Consider the following 22,888-nt stretch of genomic DNA (forward strand, 5'->3'; position numbering starts at 1 on the left):
ATTAGTGTACTTAACGAGTCGCTTAGAATGATATGTTTTTGGTTTTCCTTTTTGTTTATATATTTTATGGCTAGCAATATAGCAAGTGCTTCGGCTGTATATATGGAACATGTCGATGGTAGTTTGAATGATGTCTGTGAATTGTTTTTTATTATGGCTATTCCTACCCCTTCGTCATTTTTGGAGGCATCTGTATATAGTTCTTGAAATTCATTTTGGTTCTCTAGAGTATTTTTCAGAAGGTTTTTGTATATAAGTGGAGGCGTGTTTTCTTTACGTAGAGTATTCAATTCTGTGTTTATTTTATATATGCTTGTCCATGGAGGACAAATTATTTTTTCTTTTTTTATTATTTGTGGAATCTTGGTGTAGTTTTTATTATTTTGTAGATCAAGGGTTATGTTGCTAGTTGAAGCTGGGTTATTTGTTAATCTGGTTAGTCTCGCAGCGTATAGGAGTGTCAACTCTGTTCTTTTTAGGTCTGGTGTTGGTTCACCCGCTATATTATAAATACTTTTAATTGGGCTGCTTTTAAAGGCCCCTATAGCCATTCGCATCCCCGTGTTGTGGTTTGAGTCTATATATTTTATTAATGTGTTTTTGGCCGTGTTATAAAGAAATGAACCGTAATATAATTTTGCTTGAATTGTTGATTTAAATATTTTGATCAATGTTTCTGTTTCACATCCCCAATTTGTGTGCGATAATAGTTTTATTAAATTAAGCGCTTTATTTGTAGATACTTTCAATGATTTTATGTGCTGCGACCACGTGAGCCTAGAATCGAATGTTATACCCAATATTTTTATACATGTTTTGTTGGGTATATTTTTATTATTCATTTTGATATTTAGTTCTCCTACATTTGATTTCCTGGTAAAGGTTATGCTCTTTGATTTTTCTATTGAAAAACCGAATCCCGTTTTTGCTGACCATTTTTCTAGGTGATTTGCTGTTGCTTGCAGGTGGTATTTAACTGTTTTGATATTTTTACTTCTACATGAGAAATTAGCATCATCTGCAAATATGTTGGCTTTTATCGGAAATTTACAATGTTTATCAATTTTGTTAATTGCCACTAAAAATAGTGTAACTGAAAGTGCGGATCCTTGTGGTACTCCATTTTCCTGTGTAAAGGTATCAGAGATATGGTTTGATGTTTTGACTTGGAATGTTCTATTTTTTAGGAAGTTCGTTATAAAATTTAGCATATTACCTTGGCATATGACTTTATTTAGCTTAGAAAGAATGTAGTGTCTCCAGGTGACGTCATATGCTTTTGAAATGTCTATACTAAGTAAGCCTAAGATTTGTTTATTTTGAAGAGCTTGCTGAGCTTCTTCCTTTATTGCGATGAGGTTGTCGTATGTGGAGCGATTTTTTCTAAAGCCACTTTGGAACGGCGTTAGGTAATTAATTTTTTCTAGATACCAAATAAGTCTAAAATTTACAATTTTTTCTATGACCTTACACATGGTGTTTAATAATGTGATTGGCCGATAACTTTCTGTGTTGAATCTACATTTTCCTGGTTTGTTAATAGGGATGACTATGCCCTTTTTCCATGTTGAGGGGAAGATACCGTTACACCAAATGGTGTTGTATATATTTTCGAGTAAGAGTTGACTTTTTGGACCAAAATATTGTATAAAAATAAATGGAATCCCATCAGGTCCTGGGCTTAGACTTTTACATTTTTTTAGTGTATATGCTATTTCTTCCCTTGTTATCTTTGAATTAATTTGAAGTTGATTTTCATTGTTGTGGTCAACTATATTAATGATGGGTGTATTTTCTTTTATGTGTTTGAGATTGATAAAGTTTGGACTGTATGATGTGTTATTACTGTTTAAATGGAAGTACTGTCCTAATTTGTTAGAAATTTCATTTGGATTTGTTATTAGTTTATTGTTGATTTCATCGATTAGGTTTATTTTATAGTTACGTTTAATTCCTTTAAGAGAGTGTATTTTATTCCATATGAGTTTGGTATCTGCCTTTTCGTTTATATTATTGATGAAGAATTCCCATGACTTTTTTTTACTTGATTTAATTATATATTTAGTTGCTGCCCTATGTTTTTTTAAATTAATATAATCACTTTGGTTTTTTGTTTTTTTGAATTTATTAAGGGCTTTATTTTTAGTTTTTATTGCGTTTTTGATGGTCTCATTCCACCAGGGTACCTTTGGTTTTTTCCCCCATTTCTTATTTTTTCCTATCGTAAGTTCAGCTGTTTTTATTATTGCGTCCGTGAATAATTTTGTTAGACTGTCTATGTTTAATGAGTCCATATATTGTATGTTGTCCACTTCCAGTTCTAGTGTCTCTGTGTATCTGGCCCAATTTGGGTCTTTTTTACGATATTTTATCGTTGTCATTTTTAAGAGTTTTACTTTTATGAATGTCAATTTTCATTTTCAATTTCATAACCTGAAGCATAATATTTTTCGGAATACTTCGCGATACCTACATATAAAACTTGAATTTCGAACGAGTAGTAATTATTTAATTATTTAATTAGTTAATTAGTTAATTAGTTAATTAGTTATACCTACCTAGTTTATAAGTATTCAAAGTTTGTATGAGCGGAGTAGTGAACCAACATTTTACAGAGTAATGTGTTATGTGACAATACTAAATAATCCGCTCATTATACCTTTTTAATACTGACGACTGATAAGTAATAATTAATAACAAGACATGTACGAAATTAGATTATTATGTATCGAAATATTTTAAGAAATATTCTGCTTCAATATATACAATTTTAAATGTATACTAGTATGTTTGCAATAACTTAAAATTATGTAAAAATGGTATTTTGAAAGTAATGTAAGAGTTATCGAAATAATTAGTATAACAGACACTTAAGACGATCACGTTGTATAATATTGTTCTTTGATAACTCTTATTGAGTATTACAAATTTAAATATAATTTACTTCGTGTTCGAAGTTCAATTATGTCATCATTCTAAATCCTTGAAAAAAATTCTGCTTCAGAATAAGATAAAGTATCATGTACCTATGTGTTGTATTCAAAAAAAAATTATTACTTAAAAAATAATGACACAAATAGTAATAAAGTTGTTTTTAATAAATTTAAATTATGTGAATAGGTGTTATTGAAAATATTAATAATTTTAAAGATTATGCGTGTTTACTGTTAAAATGTTAAAGAATGACACTGTAGATTTTCTTGCTAATATGTCAAGTGTAATAAAATAATCAGAATATAATTATTATTTCGAAGTTCGAGCCATGCTATTAAAGATATAATTAGTAATATATTTAGTCGTAACTTATAAAAAAAATACATTTTAATTTATTGGAATATAAAAAACGATAATAAGTACTATTTTTGTTAGAAACTATTAAGAATTCTACGAATTCATTATTTGAAAATAACGAACCTTTAATTATTTTTGGAAACCATATTATACATACCCATAAAACATTTTAGTACTAGAATTACACGTGCATAATAAATTATCATTATTATTGTTTTATATTCATCATAAACAAAGTGTAACCCAACCTAAAAATTATGTACCATCTAATATATTATTATTTTAAACCTAATATTTGGCTATTACACGAGGGGAAGTAATGAATACTAATTATACCTATTCATAAAACTATTACCATATCTCATGAAATAGAAATAAGCTTTTGAGTAGGTTTATGGTTTTATTTCATTTTTATCTGTATTATGAATTAATATAGGTAATAAATGTTATTTATAGAAAGCTTAGAAACATTACGTTTGTATTGGTGATCGCATAATTATCATAACCCATCACATCAACTCACATGATCGGGATAAAAAAGATATCCTTGATTTTCATTTTTTATTACCTACCTCTAATTATTTTCATTCACATAATTTATGTTCTTACTTAATTGTTAATTTTCTTTAAATATGTCATTCCTTATATAAATATATAATCATGAACACAAATTTTAAATTCATTATATTATTATAGGTATTAAATTTTCATTTTAACTAAAATCTAGTTACTGTTTAGTATATTGTATGTGTGATTATTTTGTTTGTATGATAAAAGTGTTATAATATAAAGTATAATCAACTTGACCAATAGAATATAGTAAATTATACATTAAATATTGTTTCTATACCATAATTTATTGTAAGTAACTCTCCTCACTAATGATGTTCCTTTAATGCGTAAGTTGTAACAATTAAAACTATAAAATAAATAAGAACTAAGTATATAAATATAGTAGGGACTTCTTATATACACTTTGTAATTAATAATTATCTTTTAATCATTGTATGTTTTCATGAAATACGGTCCTCATTATAAATGTATAATTTATAAATTTAAGAAATATACATCAAATTAATATTTATATTATATCAACTTTTATACACAAATATTTGGTTAAGACTTAATATTTTTCCATGGGTCTGCATAAATGAATAAGATGAGTATAATTATATGTCAAAAAGATTAATAATATTAATGAAATTAGTATCTACATTTTACATTTACCTATTTTAAAATATAAATTTAATTTTTACTTTTTAATCGAACTGCCATTTAATAAGTAGGTATACAATAATTGGATTTCTTACGTGCGTGTATATTTCCATTTCATTTTCAACGTATAGGTAACATTCATAGTAGTATTCATCTAGGTATCTTATAATTATTATGTTCTAAAAATTTAAAAGAACCGTACAAATCATATGATATAATAATATTATGTCAATTAAAGAAATTTCAGATAACTAAAGAAAAATATTTTGATTAACTTGTAATTAAATATTATTGAACTATAACATATTAGTTATTTGGTATTATTATTATTTATTGAAAATTGTTACTTGTATATGTTAAGAAGTAATTCAATCCTTAACTATAATAAAAAGAACTATTCCTATCAATTATTCCAAAACGTACGATTGCCTTGTATTACATTAAATACATAGCCTGTAAATGTAGAAGAAATAAAAAAGTTGGTGCAAAACATACTAAAATGTAATGTTAAATTAAGCTATTACTACAATATTACGATGTTTGAAATTAAATCGAGAATATAATTCTAGATTTTTGAACACGTTTGAACCGTTTGGATGGGAAATAATATAAGTATCATTAAACAAATTAAAAAAATACTTAATCATCAAAATTACTTTTCGATTAAAAAAAAAAATGGTTTGTTTTTATTGACAATTGTGTACTATAGTATATATGTATATAGTTCTCGCGAATGTTTTTTTTGTCGACAACTAACGTCATTGTTATCTTTTCTTTTGAACTTACATTTTTTCATTTTCTTATGAAAAGTATGATTTATTTTGAATGTTTGTATAGTCTTTACACTTTTTATATTTCATAATATTAATCTTTTTCAATTATTAATGCATTTGTAAGTAGCTATACAATATTTTAATATTAATACCTAAATTAGTAAGTACCTATAAACAATACATTACTACCTATACTATCTGTTAAAAATTTGAAATATAATTTAAATTATAAACAGTTAGATTATTGGGGTTTCTTCAATGTATGCGTCAATATAATTTGAATTTCCTTTGTCTACTGGTAAGATACATAAACAATAGGTATCTACCAAAATTCTAACTAGAGTTGGAGTCATAAATATAAATACCATTATACCAATCCTAAAAATATTTGCCCAGCTGATAACCTTCCCAAACAAAATCATGTCGAGTTGGTAAAGAAGAAATATGTTATTAAATAAACTACATATTTTGAAATTCCACCTGATGCGAAAGTATTTTACAAAGACAAAACACAATTTAATGATATTGAAAATGATGAAAACGGAATTTATGAAGAATGATTTAATGATAAAATTTTAGTAAAGTACAGTTAAACATAAATATAAAAAGGTGGGTAAGTGGATGTCGCTCTGTTGTATAGAAGGTTACAAGTGGGTCACTATAATGGATGGTGTTAAATTTGAATTCAATGATATAATATCATTGTATTAGAAAAACGATTCTAAGCGAAAACGGTCAGTCAGCCTATGATATTACCAAGTATATATGATGATATTATTGTGAATAAGTTATTCATTTATAACCTATTTACGTGGAGCCATGTTTTAAATTTTAAAACCTTAGCTATAATTAAAAGTTGAACATTTTATGAAATTTTAACTACAAAATAATTATTAAATTTAAAATTTGATAAATTTTGTAAAAATTTAAACTTTAAATGCTTATAAAAAAAATTGTGCCTATGTATATTTGATTTTTTTCAACTACTATTGTAACAATATAACAGGAGCCTTGCATTAATAGAAAAAAAAAAACGAAAAAAATTTAAAACTGACAATGTCCGTAAACAGCTCAAAAAGAGTCAAATTATTTTCAAAATTTGATCGTGTATATAAAATGCTAATATTGCTTTCAGTGAAATTTTCAAGTATCTACAATCATAGGTTATTTAATTACAACAAAATAAGAAAATCGTTACATGAGAAATCGAGTGAATATCAAATGTTGTAAAAATATGAATTTCCTTGTTTTTCCTTAATTTTTCTTTTGTTTTTCCCGTCGCGTTTGAAAACTACTGAGACATTTTTACTTTAGACCCCTCCAACTACATTCACTTTCCTATCAGAAAAGTTACTGTTGAAGAAAATCCAAGCATTCTGTCCTAAAAGATGATGACAGACACAAAAAAAAAAAAAATACATACACATCAATATAAAATCAATACATTTATCGATTCGCTCAGAATCTAAAACACACATCATTATAAAATCAATACATCCATCGTTCCACCTTCCACTCAGAATCTAAAATATAATAATAAATGAATATTTTTTTCTAATGCTGCAGTATGTATTTTAAGTACTTAAAAATAATAATACAATTAATAACATTAAGAAATCAAAATTTTTGCTTTGGAATATGTTTATTAGTTAATTTTAATACTTTTTCCAAAAATAACAAATGTTATGACATTTTCTCTAAAATTTCCTAAAAGTTAATATTTTGGCAATAGTACGTTTTTCCACCCCTCATTTATGTTCACATGTAAGAATTAATTATTATTTATTACTGTTATGCTGATTGATAAAAAAAACACTTTGAAATAGTTATTAATAAAATATTATCAAACCAAATAGTCGGTTTGGGATTGTCACGTTATAAAATGTATTTTACTTGTGGTCTTTGGTTAGTATTCTACGCAAGAAGCCTTGTGCCCTTGTCACGCAAACTACAAACTAAATGGTTCATGGGTATTTTAACCCAGCTTTCGATAACAACGTAAAACCACCGACAAAACAATCCAGTGTGTGGACAAACAAGCAGATTACCAGTGAGTAGTTATGTCTATGGGGTTCAACCGAAAACTCAAGCGAACATGCGAGGTTATGGGATTTGGTCAAATTTCATTTGAACGCTTACTGGGTAAAACGTTTGAAAGTTCGGGTACGTGACTTCAGTAGATGAGACCTGTTGTGACAAACGTGATGGGAATGCACGGTCATCAAAATTAATCTGAACGAAAAATAAAAATAATGGGACAAACATAATAATAAAACTTACTAAAAATTATTTTCTTACAAATTTCGAGTTCACTTTGTTGAATAGACTTGAAGAGTTAGAGCTTTTATTGCAAGTGAATATGTAGTACAGCTATTGTACCTACTCCTTATACCTCTAACCATGTCTATAAGATGAAATCACCAAGAGAGTACTTTTGAATTTTTGTACATAGATTGTCAGTCAGCAATTTTCAAATCGAGTAAAACAAAAGGACATTCGAGTTGCTTAAGTGTAGTAAGGTTCAACAACTTGTAACTTGGGTATACTCGTAAATTATTGGATAGGTACCTAATTTTTCTTAGGCTGACTACAAACTGAAATAATTATTAAAAATTATTTTTGAAATACGTACTATTTGTATAGTTTTTAAACAGCGTATTCAGAATATTTATTTAAAAACTTAAAATAGTATTATTCTTAAAATACTATTTGAGTACAATTGTTTAACATTAACCAATGTTTATTTTAACCGTCAATTAAATTATTAATATTTTAAAAAAAAGTATTTTTATAATACTAAAAAATACCCTAAAACTGTATAACTATTAGTATTCCGATAATACAAATTATAAACAAATTGAACAGTGTAATACATATTATTATATCTTACAACATATAGTATTTGTTCATAAAAAAAAAGTGTAACACAAATTAGACAATTTATTATTACATTACTTATTACAATGGCTATTTAGTCTACGTTTATCAAGATCAATAAAACAAAAGCTAAGACGACAGTCAGTTATTAAAAGTAATTTATATTGAAAGTAAATTATTAACAAACAAAAGTTTGGCCATATATTAATATATTATTTTGATGTTATTTAAGATAAGTTCAACGGATAAAATAATCAATATTATTGCCAAAATATTTAAATAAGGGATGCTGAACCACATTACCCTTAATCTATTATAATGCGTACAATTTTGAGTTTAAAATATCACGAAACAGAGACTGTTCCACAATAGAACATTTTAAGAGAACTTATTTAGTAAATAGGTTTAGCTGGTATATGGAAATTACGTCTCGATACAAATGTCATTAAAAATCAATCACGAATTTTGTTAAATATAAATTTCCATTATTTAAATTGGTTTTTAAATGATATTCAAAATAGGTACGTCATCGGTATAATAAGTAAGTATATAACATATGCATGATATATTTAAAATAAATCTTCGTAAAACTACCTATCTCATGAATAATATTTTTGACAAACCAAGCGTCAGTCATCACTTATTTTTGAAAAAATCACCGTATTTTACTTATCTTTAAAAAATAAGATTTTAACCCATATTAAAAATAAAATATATATTTTTTTTTAATTTGATATATTTTAGATTCTGAGCGAAGCGATGAATGTATTGATTTTACAATGATGTGTGTTTTTTTTTTTTATTTTTTTTATTTTTGTGTCTGTCATCACCTTTTAAGACAGTAAAAGTGCTTGGATTTTCTTCAACAGTAACTTTTCTGATAGGAAAGTGAATCTAGTTGGTACTTTGAGGGGTCAAAAGTAAAAATTTCCCAGTAGTTTTAAAAGCGACGAGAAAAACAAAAGAAAAATTAAGGAAAAACGGGAATTTTTACGCAAAATCTGTTTTTGGTGCAACTCTGAAACAAATGACCGTAGGTACATGCAATTTTGACTGTATGTTTATATTAGCATTCTCTATACACCATAACATTTTCCAAATATTTTGATTTATTTTGAGCTGTTTACGGACATTGTCAATTTCCATTTTTTTAGTTTTTTTTCTATAAATATCAATACAATTTTATTTGTTGAGTGAAAAAGCTTGAAAATTTAATAGAAGGCTCCTAGGTTATTGTTTCAAAGGCAGATGAAAAAAATTAAAAATCCTTCGTCACAGTTTTTATTTATAAGCATTTAAAGTTCAAATATTGACAAAATGCGGAAAAATCACAAAAATTAGCAAACTATTCTGAGTTGAGATTTCATAAAAATTTTTCTTTTTAAATCTAAGATTTGAAAATGTAATATAAGATTACTCATAAGTTTGTCTACCTTTATCAAAAAAAAAATGTCTACAAGAAAGTCAAATTAAATTTTTATGAGCATTTGAAATTCATATTTTTACAACATTTGATATTCACTCGATTTCTCATGTAACAATTTTCTTATTTTATTGTAATTAAAAAACGAATGACTGTAGAATGTAGATACTTGAAAATTTCACTGAATGTTTATATTAGCATTTTCTATACACGATAAAATTTTGAAAATATTTTGACTCTTTTTGAGCTGTTTACGGACGTTGTCAGTTTTCAATTTTTTTAGTTTTTATTTTTATAAATATCAATAAAATTTTATTTGCTGGGTAAAAAAGCGTGACAATTTAATATAAGACTCCTGATACATCATTCTAATAGTAGTTAAAAAATATTAAAAATACATAGGCACAATTTTTTTTTATAAGCATTTAAAGTTCAAATTTTGACAACATTTATCAAATTTATAATTTATTAATTATTTTGTGGTTAAAAATGTATAAAATGTTTAACTTTTATGGCTAAGGATTGAAAATTTAAAACAAGGCTCCACGTAAATACGTTATATATAAATTACTTTATTCACAATAATATCATCAAATATACTTGGTAATATCATAGGCTGACTGACCGTTTTCGCTCAGAATCGTTTTTCTTATTCAATGATATTATATCATTGAATTCAAATTTAACACCATCCATTACAGTGACCCACTTGTCATCTACTGTACAGCAGAGCGACATCCACTTACCCACCTTTTTTTAATTAAAACTAAACAACTAAAAAAAATTAATTATTTAACTTACATTTTTAACATTACCTATAGTGGATTAAACTATTACAAAACATAAAGGTAAGAATATTATTGTCCAGGGTCTGTGTAAGGCATTCGGTGAAAATATGTTTAATGATGATTTAAACTATCAAGAGGTTTGGCCAAGCATTGCATTTCGATGTAAGATTTAATATTCTATTTTATTTATACCTAATGTTTTGATTGATTTAAAAATCATAATGATGAACATTTAAAAAGAAATGTCAAAACTAAAAGCATATTCATTCTAAAGCTCAATTTTGCGGAAAAACTTAACATAATTAAATCATAAATAAATCTTTAAAGACAGAATGCATTATATGATCAAAACGTTCAAAGGTTTTATTATTTTATTAATTGATTTTATTACAAATACATAATATTATTAACAAATTAATTGTTTCAGTGACGGAAGTGGTATGTACATTTTTTTACAGCATATTATTCAACCATGTCGTCAGACTTAAACGAAAATAATAATTTAAAGTAATTATATTGGATAGTAAACAAATAATAATAATAATACCATTATACTTAATACTATTATAGTGTTGATGGTTTGTAAATTTATGAAACTATTGAAACTCACCTGTTCTGTGAATAATGCTCAGTGCTTTTATGATAAAATCGAATATGCCTGTCGACTCCATATTGGCATGGTTCAATTGATATGTCAACGAACCATAGACGGTTAGGCCACTGTCGCAAGGCTTAACATGCTCGCACAAGCGTTTCCTTTCGTCACCGGAAACCTGAAACACATCATGAAGTTCAGATGAACGTGATATCAGCACCTATTATATCACTATGATAAATACGTTTAATTTTATTTACTGAATACACATTTAAAAGAATAATATTCCAACATAGTGCAACATTAATTAAAATATCATTCAAAACTTTTGAATTATTAAAATAATATTAAATGAGTAATTTTTATTACTGATTTTGAACTTTACTTTTTAAATTTATGTATAAAAATAAATGTACCTACCTACTTAAAAAAAAATAATATGAAGAATATACTATGACTATTATATTGTGACATTTCCTAAGTTAAAAAATATTAACTCATTGTACAGTATAATTAAAAGTAATAACAAATGTTGTATAATATCTTTTATTTTCGATATATGAATCGAAAATAAATCAATATTAGAATGTTTTTATCAAAAAATAATATTCACTCGTATTATCAAATTGTTATTATTTTTAAATCAAAAATAATCTACACAACTTTACAATTATTATTATTTTTTATGTTGAACCCTCTAATAAATTCTGATCCATCTTGTAAATTTGAATGAAAAATATATATTTATTAATGCCAAGGAGCTTATCATATACGATAAATATGAAATACCATAATATAATATAAAATCATAATTAAAGTACTATACAAATTATTTTTTGCCATCCTTGTATAATTAGGATAATATAATGATATATAATTCTAATATATTAAAATAGGTGTACATTTGGAAATTTAAAATAAATAGAAAGCATAAAACAAATTAACCAAGCTAACAAAAATCAAAATAATATAACATCATATTATATACAATACCATAGGGATTGGCAAAAAGGGACATATTCATATATTTCTGACTCGTGTACGTGAACTGTGGGTTTTAATAATGGTGAGTATTAACTAATTTTATTCAGATGTTCTAAATTGTTATTTTAAAACGTTTATACTACACAGTTTATTGTCTACTCTCGTAACTTTAATTTGAAGCTTTGAAAGAGGTCCGTAAATTACCACAGGATCATTAAGTACAAATTATTTTTCTTAATTCATCTGATGTGTATTTTTGTGCCAATGACGACAGTGAAAATGAAATCAAAATTTAAAACAGCGTTTAGTTTTTGTTTTTAAGATTTCAAATCTATAATAGTAGTTTTCAATTTTTTTAGAGAAAGATATACAATTGTGACAGTTATTGAAATAAGCCTTAGAGAAACTGTTTAATTGATAATTATTTGTCGTCTATTAACTGTCTTATACTACTATTTACAATGATTAATAATTTACTCAACAGTCAAAAGTCATAGCAACTAAGTTCTAAAAGACATTTAAGGTTAATGACATTTTACGGTGACATTAAACGACCGTTTAAAAAACATTATTTCTTTAATAAAAAAAACCTCTATCCGGAAAAAAAAAGATAAATTAATTTCTTGAAAATAATTGTAATATTCTGAATGAAAATGATGTTATTTAATACACTTATACCTTAAATTCTACGTAATTAATCGTTTTAGAAGCTTTAAGGAAAAACATAATAGATAAAATATGTTGTAAACCATAATTCGTAAACCATTAATTATTATATTAAAATGGTCATAAATCAACTTTGATAGGTTATAGTTAGGTAAATAAAAATAACTACCTATAATATATATTATACAATATACAATGTACAATTTAAATAGACACATACGTACATACATCATAATATATTTAATATTTATATTATTCACACACTTAAGTATTATTTTCATTAAGTTCAATACAGTACCAGGATGAAAATATCATCACCATTCACCAAATATAAATATAACATTTAAAATAGCTATTAACTGAATCAACAGTGACATAATAGTTATCCGTTTATGCTGTATTAAATTATAGTTGGATTTAATAATGGAAAATAAATAAATATATTTTAAATTTATATTATGTTTTGTGATTATAATTAGTTACGTTTTTGTTTACATGCACGTATTTAATAAATTACTATTAGAAATTATAAAATTAATGGAATAAGTTAAGCTTTAATTTTAATAAAAATTAATAAAAATAAAATAAATTACTGTCATTAAAGTGTCTATCAAATTGAGATAAAATGTCTGGAGTTCTTACTTGACTAACGCTACTACTAGCTCTTCTCGATTCATCGGGAAACATCTGTTTTTGTGTATATTGTGTATTCTTATACGGCGAAGAACTTTTTTGAGTGTCTTTGAGAGTTCCTTTTGGAGATCCATTTCCTAAAAATAAAAATAAAACCATCATTAGCTATGTGATAAATTTGTTAATCAATATTAAATAAAAACTTAGTTAGGTTAATTTTAATTTTATTTTTATAAATCACGTTAGGTAATAAATAAAACGCTTTGGAGTTAAAAGACAAAACTATCTAAGATCGTATACTTAAACTTAATACAATAAACTCATTCATATTAAACTTATTTTTTATATTATAATATTTAAAGCAGATTGAGTCTTTGGGTGGGCACTGGAATATGTTACTTTAATTTGAATAAGCAATATTATAATTAATTTTATAACCAATAGGACGATCACAATTCTAAATAGATTGTTTTTTTAGATTTTGAGCTGAAATTGATTAAATCTTCAATTTTTAAAGCTAATAGGATTAAAAATTTAAAACAAGGTTTCTCATACCTTAGTAGTTAATATTGTGACCAAAAAATTAAAAAATGTATTAACACTGTTTTACATGGACATTTTTGTATATAACGATGTTACTTATTTCGTTGTAATTAAAATCATAATTTTTACTGTATGCAATGAAATATCCAAAATATTTAGTTTAATTTTAAACTATTGCCTATTTATACCATTAACCTCTTCGCACTGTTCTATGGTAAGATGGTATTGACTGAAAAGTTAATAACAATAATATCATATGATAGAAATATAGATTGTTATAATAATTAAATATTAATTGATATAACAAATGCAATGTTTTTGGCAAAAATTAAATCAACCTTCGTAATAGTAAAATAATTTTAAATAAGTTACTTTAATAGCAATATCAAAAACCATATCGTGAAATATACTTGACATAGGCTGACAGACCATCACCGCTCAGAATCGTTTTTGGTATAGGTACAATGATATTTCATTAAATTTAAATTCAGGGCATTTACACATCCATAAATCCATTACAGTGACCCACTTATCACCTACTGTATAGCAGACAGGTACCCACTTACCTATTTCATAATAGAATAACTGTGTTTGTATGTATACAGTATACATAGTAAATATACCTTTTTATTTTTAATAGTATTTTAACTTTATTGTAGTTGTCATTTTTAAGTTAAACCAATGTCTAGTAATAATTATAATTCTTGGTCTAAGCTCCTTGAGTGAGTGAAAACTTTTCAAATTTTTTTTTTTATGTGCACCACATTTTGGAGCCGCAAAAATACTTCAATCTTTAACTTTAAGAGTGGTTTCTGGTAGCAACCCGGATATAGTTAGTAAGTACTTTGAAAGTGGTAAAAACTTTTCAAAATAATCAAGAATAACAAAAAAAAAATTAAGAAAAACTGAAATTATTTTACGAAATCAGTTTTTGTATAAATTGATTTTGTATTATGTTGCAATAACTGTAGGGACTTGGATTTTTTACCAAAAATGTATATTATAATTTTTTGAAGGTAATATAAATTAAAAAATATTTTAGCTCTTTTTTTTGTTTATAGTTATATTAAATAGTCAACTTATATAGTTCTCTATTCATCTATATGTATAGTATATTTTTTTGTTTTTGAGTATAAAAAGCTTGAAAATGTATTACAAACTCTCATAAGTTATTTTAAATTCATCAAAATCACGAAAAATAATTAAATTATTTTGTAGTAAACAATTTATTAAATAATTTTTTTAAGTCAATTGAAGCATTTCGGAAAGTGATAACAGTATAACACTATGACATACATAAAAATAAACACACACACATCATTGTAAAATCAATACATTCATCGCTGAGAACCTAAAATTAATATGATGACCAGATAACAATATTGTCTTTTTAACTAATCTAAAATAATGACACGCCTGAAATTTCAAATATTGTTTCTTTTATAAATACACATCTTATCAAACACTACAAATATGCAACTATACAATTTCAAAATAGGAAAATTTGAACAAATCTAAAATATAAAACAAAATCTTCAGACTGTATTTATTAAAATTACTTATAAAAATAATATTGATCTTTAATTAGTTTTGCTGGGCATCCTAAATATTCTTACATCCACTGTATTGCGCCCTACATACGAGCCAGTCACGCAATGTTCCAGTGGCCTTTTTATGTTAGTTTTACCATTATTTATATAAAGAAAAATATTAAGCTACTTTCTGAGTGGTCAACCCACAATGTCATTTTTAGAATGTATTAAAAATTATTCATACATTATATGAGTTAGAGCTTTCATTTTTTACTTAATCATAATATTATTTCTGGTCTAGAATTAGGTAAGTACTGAAAAAATATACCTTCATTAGATTTTGACCCATTCTAACGTTATAAATTTATAATATTTTCATATAGAACATTATAATATAGCTATTAGTTCATAATTTATTAGGTACACAGTTTAAAAGGTATAAAATAATCATTTTTAAATTTAAATATAGTTAACTATTGATTAGCCATTTATTTATAATATTTATTACAATTATCATTATTGTTTTTAATAAATTACCTTTATATTTTGTCTATCAATTTAGGATTAATGGATTGGCTTGGATTTCAAATACACAAATGTATTAATAACAGTTCGAACTACATATTTTTTTATAAAAAATATACATATTACATTTAAATAATATGATTTAAATTAACTTGTATACAATTATACAAATAAAGAATATAAGTATTTTGTTATTACAGATATTACGAAAATGAATATCAATAATTTATTTATTACATTAAATATTTTATTTGTACTAACTATTTGTCATAAATACCTAATACAGTAAAATATAAAATATATAATGTACCAAATGTTGAAATTATAAAGTATTGAAATGTTAGACAATATTAAAAACTGTAATTACAAATAATTATTACAAAAAGTAAAACGTTAAGTTCTTATTCATTGTTTTATTTTTTTTATTTTAACTATCGACATAGAAACAAACGATGAGAAGGACACAATCCAGTGAACATTGACAAGTGATCATAAAGTGTGAATGTCTATACTCAATACAAATAATGAAAATTAAAAACAATAGAACTCACAATTTGGATCTATACCTGTATAAAATTATAAGAATAATGTTTTAAAAATAATGATTTGAAAAAAGTTTTTGTTAAATAAAGAGGAGACTTAAATGTTAATGTTTCAAAATACTCTATTATTGATAATCTGAAGATATGAATTGAATTTATACAACTTTTTTTAAAACGATAATTATTATTTTAGATTGTGAGCGTAGCGATGAATATATTTGTTTTACAATGATGTCTGTTGACTTTTTTCTGTTTTTCTGACTTTGTCATTAACTTTTGGGGTAGTAGAAAATCTCTGGTTTTTAACTTCAGTATATTTTCTGATAAGAAAGTGAATCTAGAGGTCAAAGTTGTAAATTTTTCAAAAGCATCGATAAAAACAAAAATATAAATGAAGAAAAAATGGGAATTTTACCTTCCTAACCTAACCAATTTTTGACAGTCTATTTTATTTTTTTGGTGTAACTCGAAAACTAATAATCGTATAATATACTTTAAATCTTCCCTAAATGTTAATAATATGATAATTTTTTTACAAAAGATAAAATTTTCAAAATATTTTGACTCTTTTGGGTTGCTGTTTACGGGCATTGTCAGTTTTCAATTCATTTGGTTTTTTTTTCTACAATTATCAATAAAATATTATTTGTTAGTCATAAGAGCGTGAAAATTTAATACAAGGCTCCTCATATATTGTTACAATAGCAGTTGAAAAATATTAAAATACATAAGCAGAGTTTTTTTTATAAGCATTTAAAGTTCGAATTTTGACGACATTTTCGAAATTTATAAAATGTTCAACTTTTATATCTAAAGATTATTTATACATTACTTTATTCACAATAATGTCATAAAATATACTTAGTAATATCATAGGCTGTCTTCGCTTCAGTTTTTCTTATACAATGATATTATATCATTGAATTCAAATTTAACACCATACCACGTCCTACTGCACAGCAAAGCGATATCCACTTGCCCACCTTTTTTATAATTATTATTGTCGATAACAAATTTTCCATTAAATAAAAAAGCTGATTAATTTATGCAAAGTTTCTCATAAGTGATTTTAATAGCAGATCCAAAATATTAAAGATACATATACGATATACACGATTATTTTTTATATGCATTTAAAGTTCAAATTTTGACAACATTAATCAAAATCCCGAAAATGCGCAAATCATTTTTCAGTTAGAAATTCATAAAAATTTTTATTTTTATAACTTACACTTTTAAATTGAATAGAATATTCCTCATATGTTTTCTGCCTTTAACAAAAAAAAAAACCAAAAGTCAGCTTTTTATAGCCATGTGATATTTTTGATTTTAATTTTTTTTTTTAATTATTCAATTGGATTATTTATACAAATATGGTAGTCTGACATATGGTCTCCGCTCAGAATCATTTTTTGTATATAAGTATATAATGATTAATCATTGAATTCAAATTTAACATCTATAAAAATGACATACTCGACAACTACTATACAGCAGAGCGGTGCCTACTTGTCTACCTTTTTAAGATTTGTAAATAACCAATTTCATATATTTTCATGAATGACTGCTAAATAATGATTCTTTATAAAGTATAGTGATAAAAATATTAATGCAAATATGTTGTATTTTAACAATAATTAGTTCAGTATATACTTCCATAGTGAATGCTGACCATGAAACATAGCTCATTTACAAGAACCAGTTTTTCTTAATTTGTCTTAATATATTATGAAAATAACTTACCTAACCAATTTTTTTTTCTTATTTAAAAAATTCAATAAGACACCAATGGCAGCTATATCACCTCTATTAAAGTTAAACGCCTATACTCACATTTCCAATCACAAAATTCTAAATTTACTACCAAAATGTTCATTTGACAAAATCAATTCTCGTTATTCGGAATCTTATTTTAAAATGCATTATACCATTATATTATAATGTATAGTTTATAGTAGAAACCTTGCAAACAACTTGTTGGAATTCAGTAAATGTAAATAAATTACAGCATCGGATATATTTTATTACATTAGATATTGCATGAAATTCTTGAATACTTAAATAGAATAAACTAAAACTCATTTTTATTTTGAATGAAATTCATTAATAATTTTAGTCGTCGTTAGTCTTTGTAGAAATATGTAAATGTCAACTTTAAACATATTTATTATTATACTTCATTTCCAAATTGGAATTAAGTATAATATTATGACGTATAAACATGCAAATACTAAAAGAAAAATGAGCACCAAAAGTTAATTTAAGCGACACGATGATTTAATTAAAAACATTTTTCTTTATGTAGAAGAGAATAAAAATATTATTTCCAACAAAAGTCATCATTAAATATATATTATAATGTTAAGAAAACAAACATATTCTACTGAAAAAAAATGTAAAAACCCATAGAACATAATATTATTCTGGTTATTCAGATTTGTTGCGTTAAAAAATCTGATTTGAATGAATAACAAAAGACGTGACTGACGTCACCAGACTGAAATGATTATAAACTCAATATTGTATAAACGATTGGCCAAAATTGTATTTTCGTAATTAACTTTAAATGATTTAATATCAAAAAATAGTTATTGTATCAGTCTTATAATATTAAAATGTACGGCATTTATTTTAAATTTTATATCGGTTTTAAAATATATCATATTTGATTAAATCATTAAGTGTAATTTCGTATTGCTGTAATTTTTTCAACGATGTAATTTCCGTCAATGAAAAAATAGTGAACCCACTTCAATCAAATGATATAAATAAACTAGTATAGTTGTATAATTTAATTAGTTCAGTCAAGTCACTGGAATGAATAAATTACGGTTTTGAAATATTCACACTGAGTTAATACGAAAAATATGCTTTTACAATTCAATCCGTTTTTGGATTAATGGAGATCGGGATAGGCGTTATGCTTAAAACAACACGGTCCACATTGAATATTTTATTATAAATAAATAAATTCTATTGATAAAATATTGTACACTGTGTTCCACAAATAATGTCGATTGGTATTGTAACAATCATAATAAATGTTTAAAATGTCAGCGTTTGAAACAGACGAAGTATTGCTCAAAAAACTGCACTTAAAATTACTGAAACGAGATTTATTTTTATATACCATTATAGTTATTGTATATGAGTATATGACTTAAAATGTTAGCTTTTTAGTAAACGAATAAAAAAATTATAATAAATATGCATACATAAATCGTTGCATAAATGGTTATGTAACAGGTAAGTACAATGTATACACAAAACACGTACAAATATAAGTATAAAACACCAAATAAATTGCTTGTAACTCCATAAATAATGTGCAAAATCAGTTTCGGTCTGGCTTAATGATTGGGCACGCAGCACAAAATAGGCTCTTTAAAAAAAAAAAAGAAAAGTTTTAACCTAGATAATTATATTTTCCGAGTACAATTAATATCATAAATTCATAACTATAACAATACTAGAATCCAATCTTATAAACATATTATTATAATTGTTAGATAGAATTCTTTTGTGTTAAATTTATTTAAATTAATATAAATAAAATAATGTACACAGCCTTCATAAAATATAATTTCACAGTTTGACAGTTATTTTGGTAAAATGTTGGTATATATATTATGATATATAATGATCAAAATATAGAATAAATACAAAATAAAGAAATGCGTGAGAATCGCGAGTAAACTTAAATGTTTTTTTATTTCTTTCCCATTTGGCTAAGGCCTTCAATATATAAAAAAAATTTATCCAAGGGCTCTGGGTGATCACCGGGTAGCTGGTGCAAGGACCAGACCGACACTGTGCAAAATTAACAAGCCCTAAAATATAAATAAACTTAGTAACTTAATTTAAAATATTATTGAATACAATAATTAAATATGCCATTGCCAATTTTTTAAGTAGTGTGTCGATAATTAATTTATTCTAAGTTTCTAGGACATCTTACATTGTCGGGTAGGTTAAATGTTTGGTTAGGTGGACCGAAGTCAGTGGCGTGCCGATGGGGTGGCACGGCGAGCAAGTGCCACCGGCCCAGAGGGAGGGAGGGATTTTCAAAATATGTGACGCATCAAAAAAACAGATCACCATTATTACAGAATTTTAGTTTTTGATAAAACGAAGTTCTAGAAAATTAAATCACTTTAAAATAAAATACATTTAATAACTATAAAAATGACAGATACGCGCAACATGCTTATAGGTAGATTATAGATTATTTTTTTATGTGCAGCGTGAGCCCGTATACGCGTTTGCGATATTAGTATTATAGATAATATTATATAAATATAATAATTATTCTAGAACAGAAATAACAAGGAAACGCACTCTATATTTAAAGCTGTATAACCTCAAGTCTAAGAAACCGTATTGAAGTCTGTCGATTACTCGATTCGTTATCCCACATCGTAATATACAGTCTATTATACAGCCCGGCTGAAACAGCCGTCGTTTTTTGATATTATTTTGACATTAGTTATTCTGTTGTCAGTCGTCACCCGTGGATCGAAATAAATATTGCCAATTGTCAAAAATAATTTTCATAAAATTAAATGTTATATATTATTTTAAAAAATGAGAAACATATTATAATGTGTTATAAAAAGTGACCATATTATTCATAATTGTATAATAAATATGTTTTTAATTATTTATTACCTATTATATATAGCAGGGGATTATTTTGCACGGGCAATCGAAGTTCTAGTTACGCCACTGACCGAAGTTTATAGTCCTCACTAGTGTAAGATCAATGACAGCACATGCCACAAAAATATAAACTATGATATGTAATATTAAATATTGTGTGCTTTAATACTTTATACAGCACAAGTTTAACGAGTTTTGCACTACTTATATATACTATAACTTGTAGGCTGGGAGAAACATTGTATTTAATAACAATATATAAAGGTAAGTTAACATTTTTATATATTTATTTTTATTATAATCATACTTTTTTGTGAGTAGTTTTTTTTCAAAATTATGTTTAAGTTTGTTAAAAATATTAATAACTTAGGCATCTCAGTTTATAAACAGCTTAGGTATGCAATACAACATTTTTCTACTGATTTTAAACAAATAATTTACTTCAGATAAGAAATTACGTTTGTTACAACAAAACAGAAAAACCATTATATTGTTTATGTTAAAAATCTAAATGAACATGAATCACGTATCAAACCCTCCTAAATATAACTTCCGTTTATTATAATATAATACCCACACTGATACCTACCTACCTGCAATCTAATTAGGATATAATACTATAATCAGTATAATTAGTGAATTAAAAATGATTAAATATGACAGTATGTCTTCCAAGTATGTTTATTTAACAATTATAACAATTATATACTACAATATATATTAATCTTATATATAACAATATATATAATTAATGATTAATTATATATAATATAATATATATTTAAGAATAAGTAAATAAATTTAATTATAAAAAATAATAATAATACAATTATTTTGGTGCAACTATGTAAGTAAAATAAAAATAAAATATTTTTGCTACACAACTTTTGTCACTTTCTTTGACTTTTGATGAAAAGTTTAAGTGTCGTCTTCTTTAGTTGTCGAATGAAGATTTTTATGAGCAATAAAGTTTACGATTTTTATTAGTTCAACAATAAGGTTTTATACTTAAAAATCACTCTCAAAACTTACGGTCGAAAAATACATGGTTGTATTTATATAATATTCAGCGGTTGAAACGTTCATTCAACAGAATTAAATTATAATCAAAGACTTTTGAAAAGGCTATGAAAAATAAACTAAAAAGAAAAATCATTGAAACGTATACATGGTTTTTTTGATAATATAATTTATTATTTATTATTTAATGGCACTCTTTCTTATACACCTACGTAGCTTACAGTTCAATAATCACAATGAATAATAATGATTTATGAGTTTCTTTAGTATGGACAAACATCATTACAAGTTGCACTATACAGTATAGTCAATACTATAATCATAGTAAAGAATTAAAAATTAAGGAATAATATGTATATATTAATGTAATATTGAAAAATGCCTATCTAATCTTAGAAGACGATTTTTTTTTTTTTTTTTTTTTTTTTTTTTTTTTTTTTTTTTATTGATCTTATAAACAACCCGGCATCTGTGGCCATTAGTTACAGCTATGGTGGCACAAAAGTTAATAACAATAGGGGTTAATTATGGTATCGTATTCTAATAACTAAAAACTGTGGAAAAAAAAAAGAACATAATATTTAGATTGAGTTATATAAATTAGTTGATTTTAGGAAGTTTATTATCTTGTTGTTGTCCTCGGATTCTGGTCCCAGTGCGGAGCCGAGTGTCGCGTCGATTCCGATCTTTCGTCTATCTTGTTCGTACTTGAAACATTCCGTGATTATGTGTTTCACGGACAATCTTAAACCACAAGCATCACATAAAGGAGCTTCTTCCTTGGCCATTAAGTATCCGTGGGTAAGTCTAGTATGTCCGATG

General features: G+C 25.3%; 1 protein-coding gene across 1 annotated transcript in view; it reads right to left on the minus strand.

Moving 5' to 3' along the window:
* Positions 1-22,888, minus strand: part of LOC132941583 (uncharacterized) — a 74,421-nt gene that overhangs the window by 13,298 nt on the left and 38,235 nt on the right. The window contains exons 3-4 of the mRNA XM_061009696.1: positions 13,255-13,382; positions 10,978-11,140 (exon numbers count right to left, since the gene is read on the minus strand). Coding sequence (XP_060865679.1) covers positions 10,978-11,140; positions 13,255-13,382 — 291 coding nt within the window. The remainder of the gene's footprint in view (positions 1-10,977; positions 11,141-13,254; positions 13,383-22,888) is intronic.

The sequence above is a fragment of the Metopolophium dirhodum genome, chromosome 3 (genome assembly GCF_019925205.1).
Source record: "Metopolophium dirhodum isolate CAU chromosome 3, ASM1992520v1, whole genome shotgun sequence".
Lineage (NCBI taxonomy): Eukaryota > Metazoa > Arthropoda > Insecta > Hemiptera > Aphididae > Metopolophium > Metopolophium dirhodum.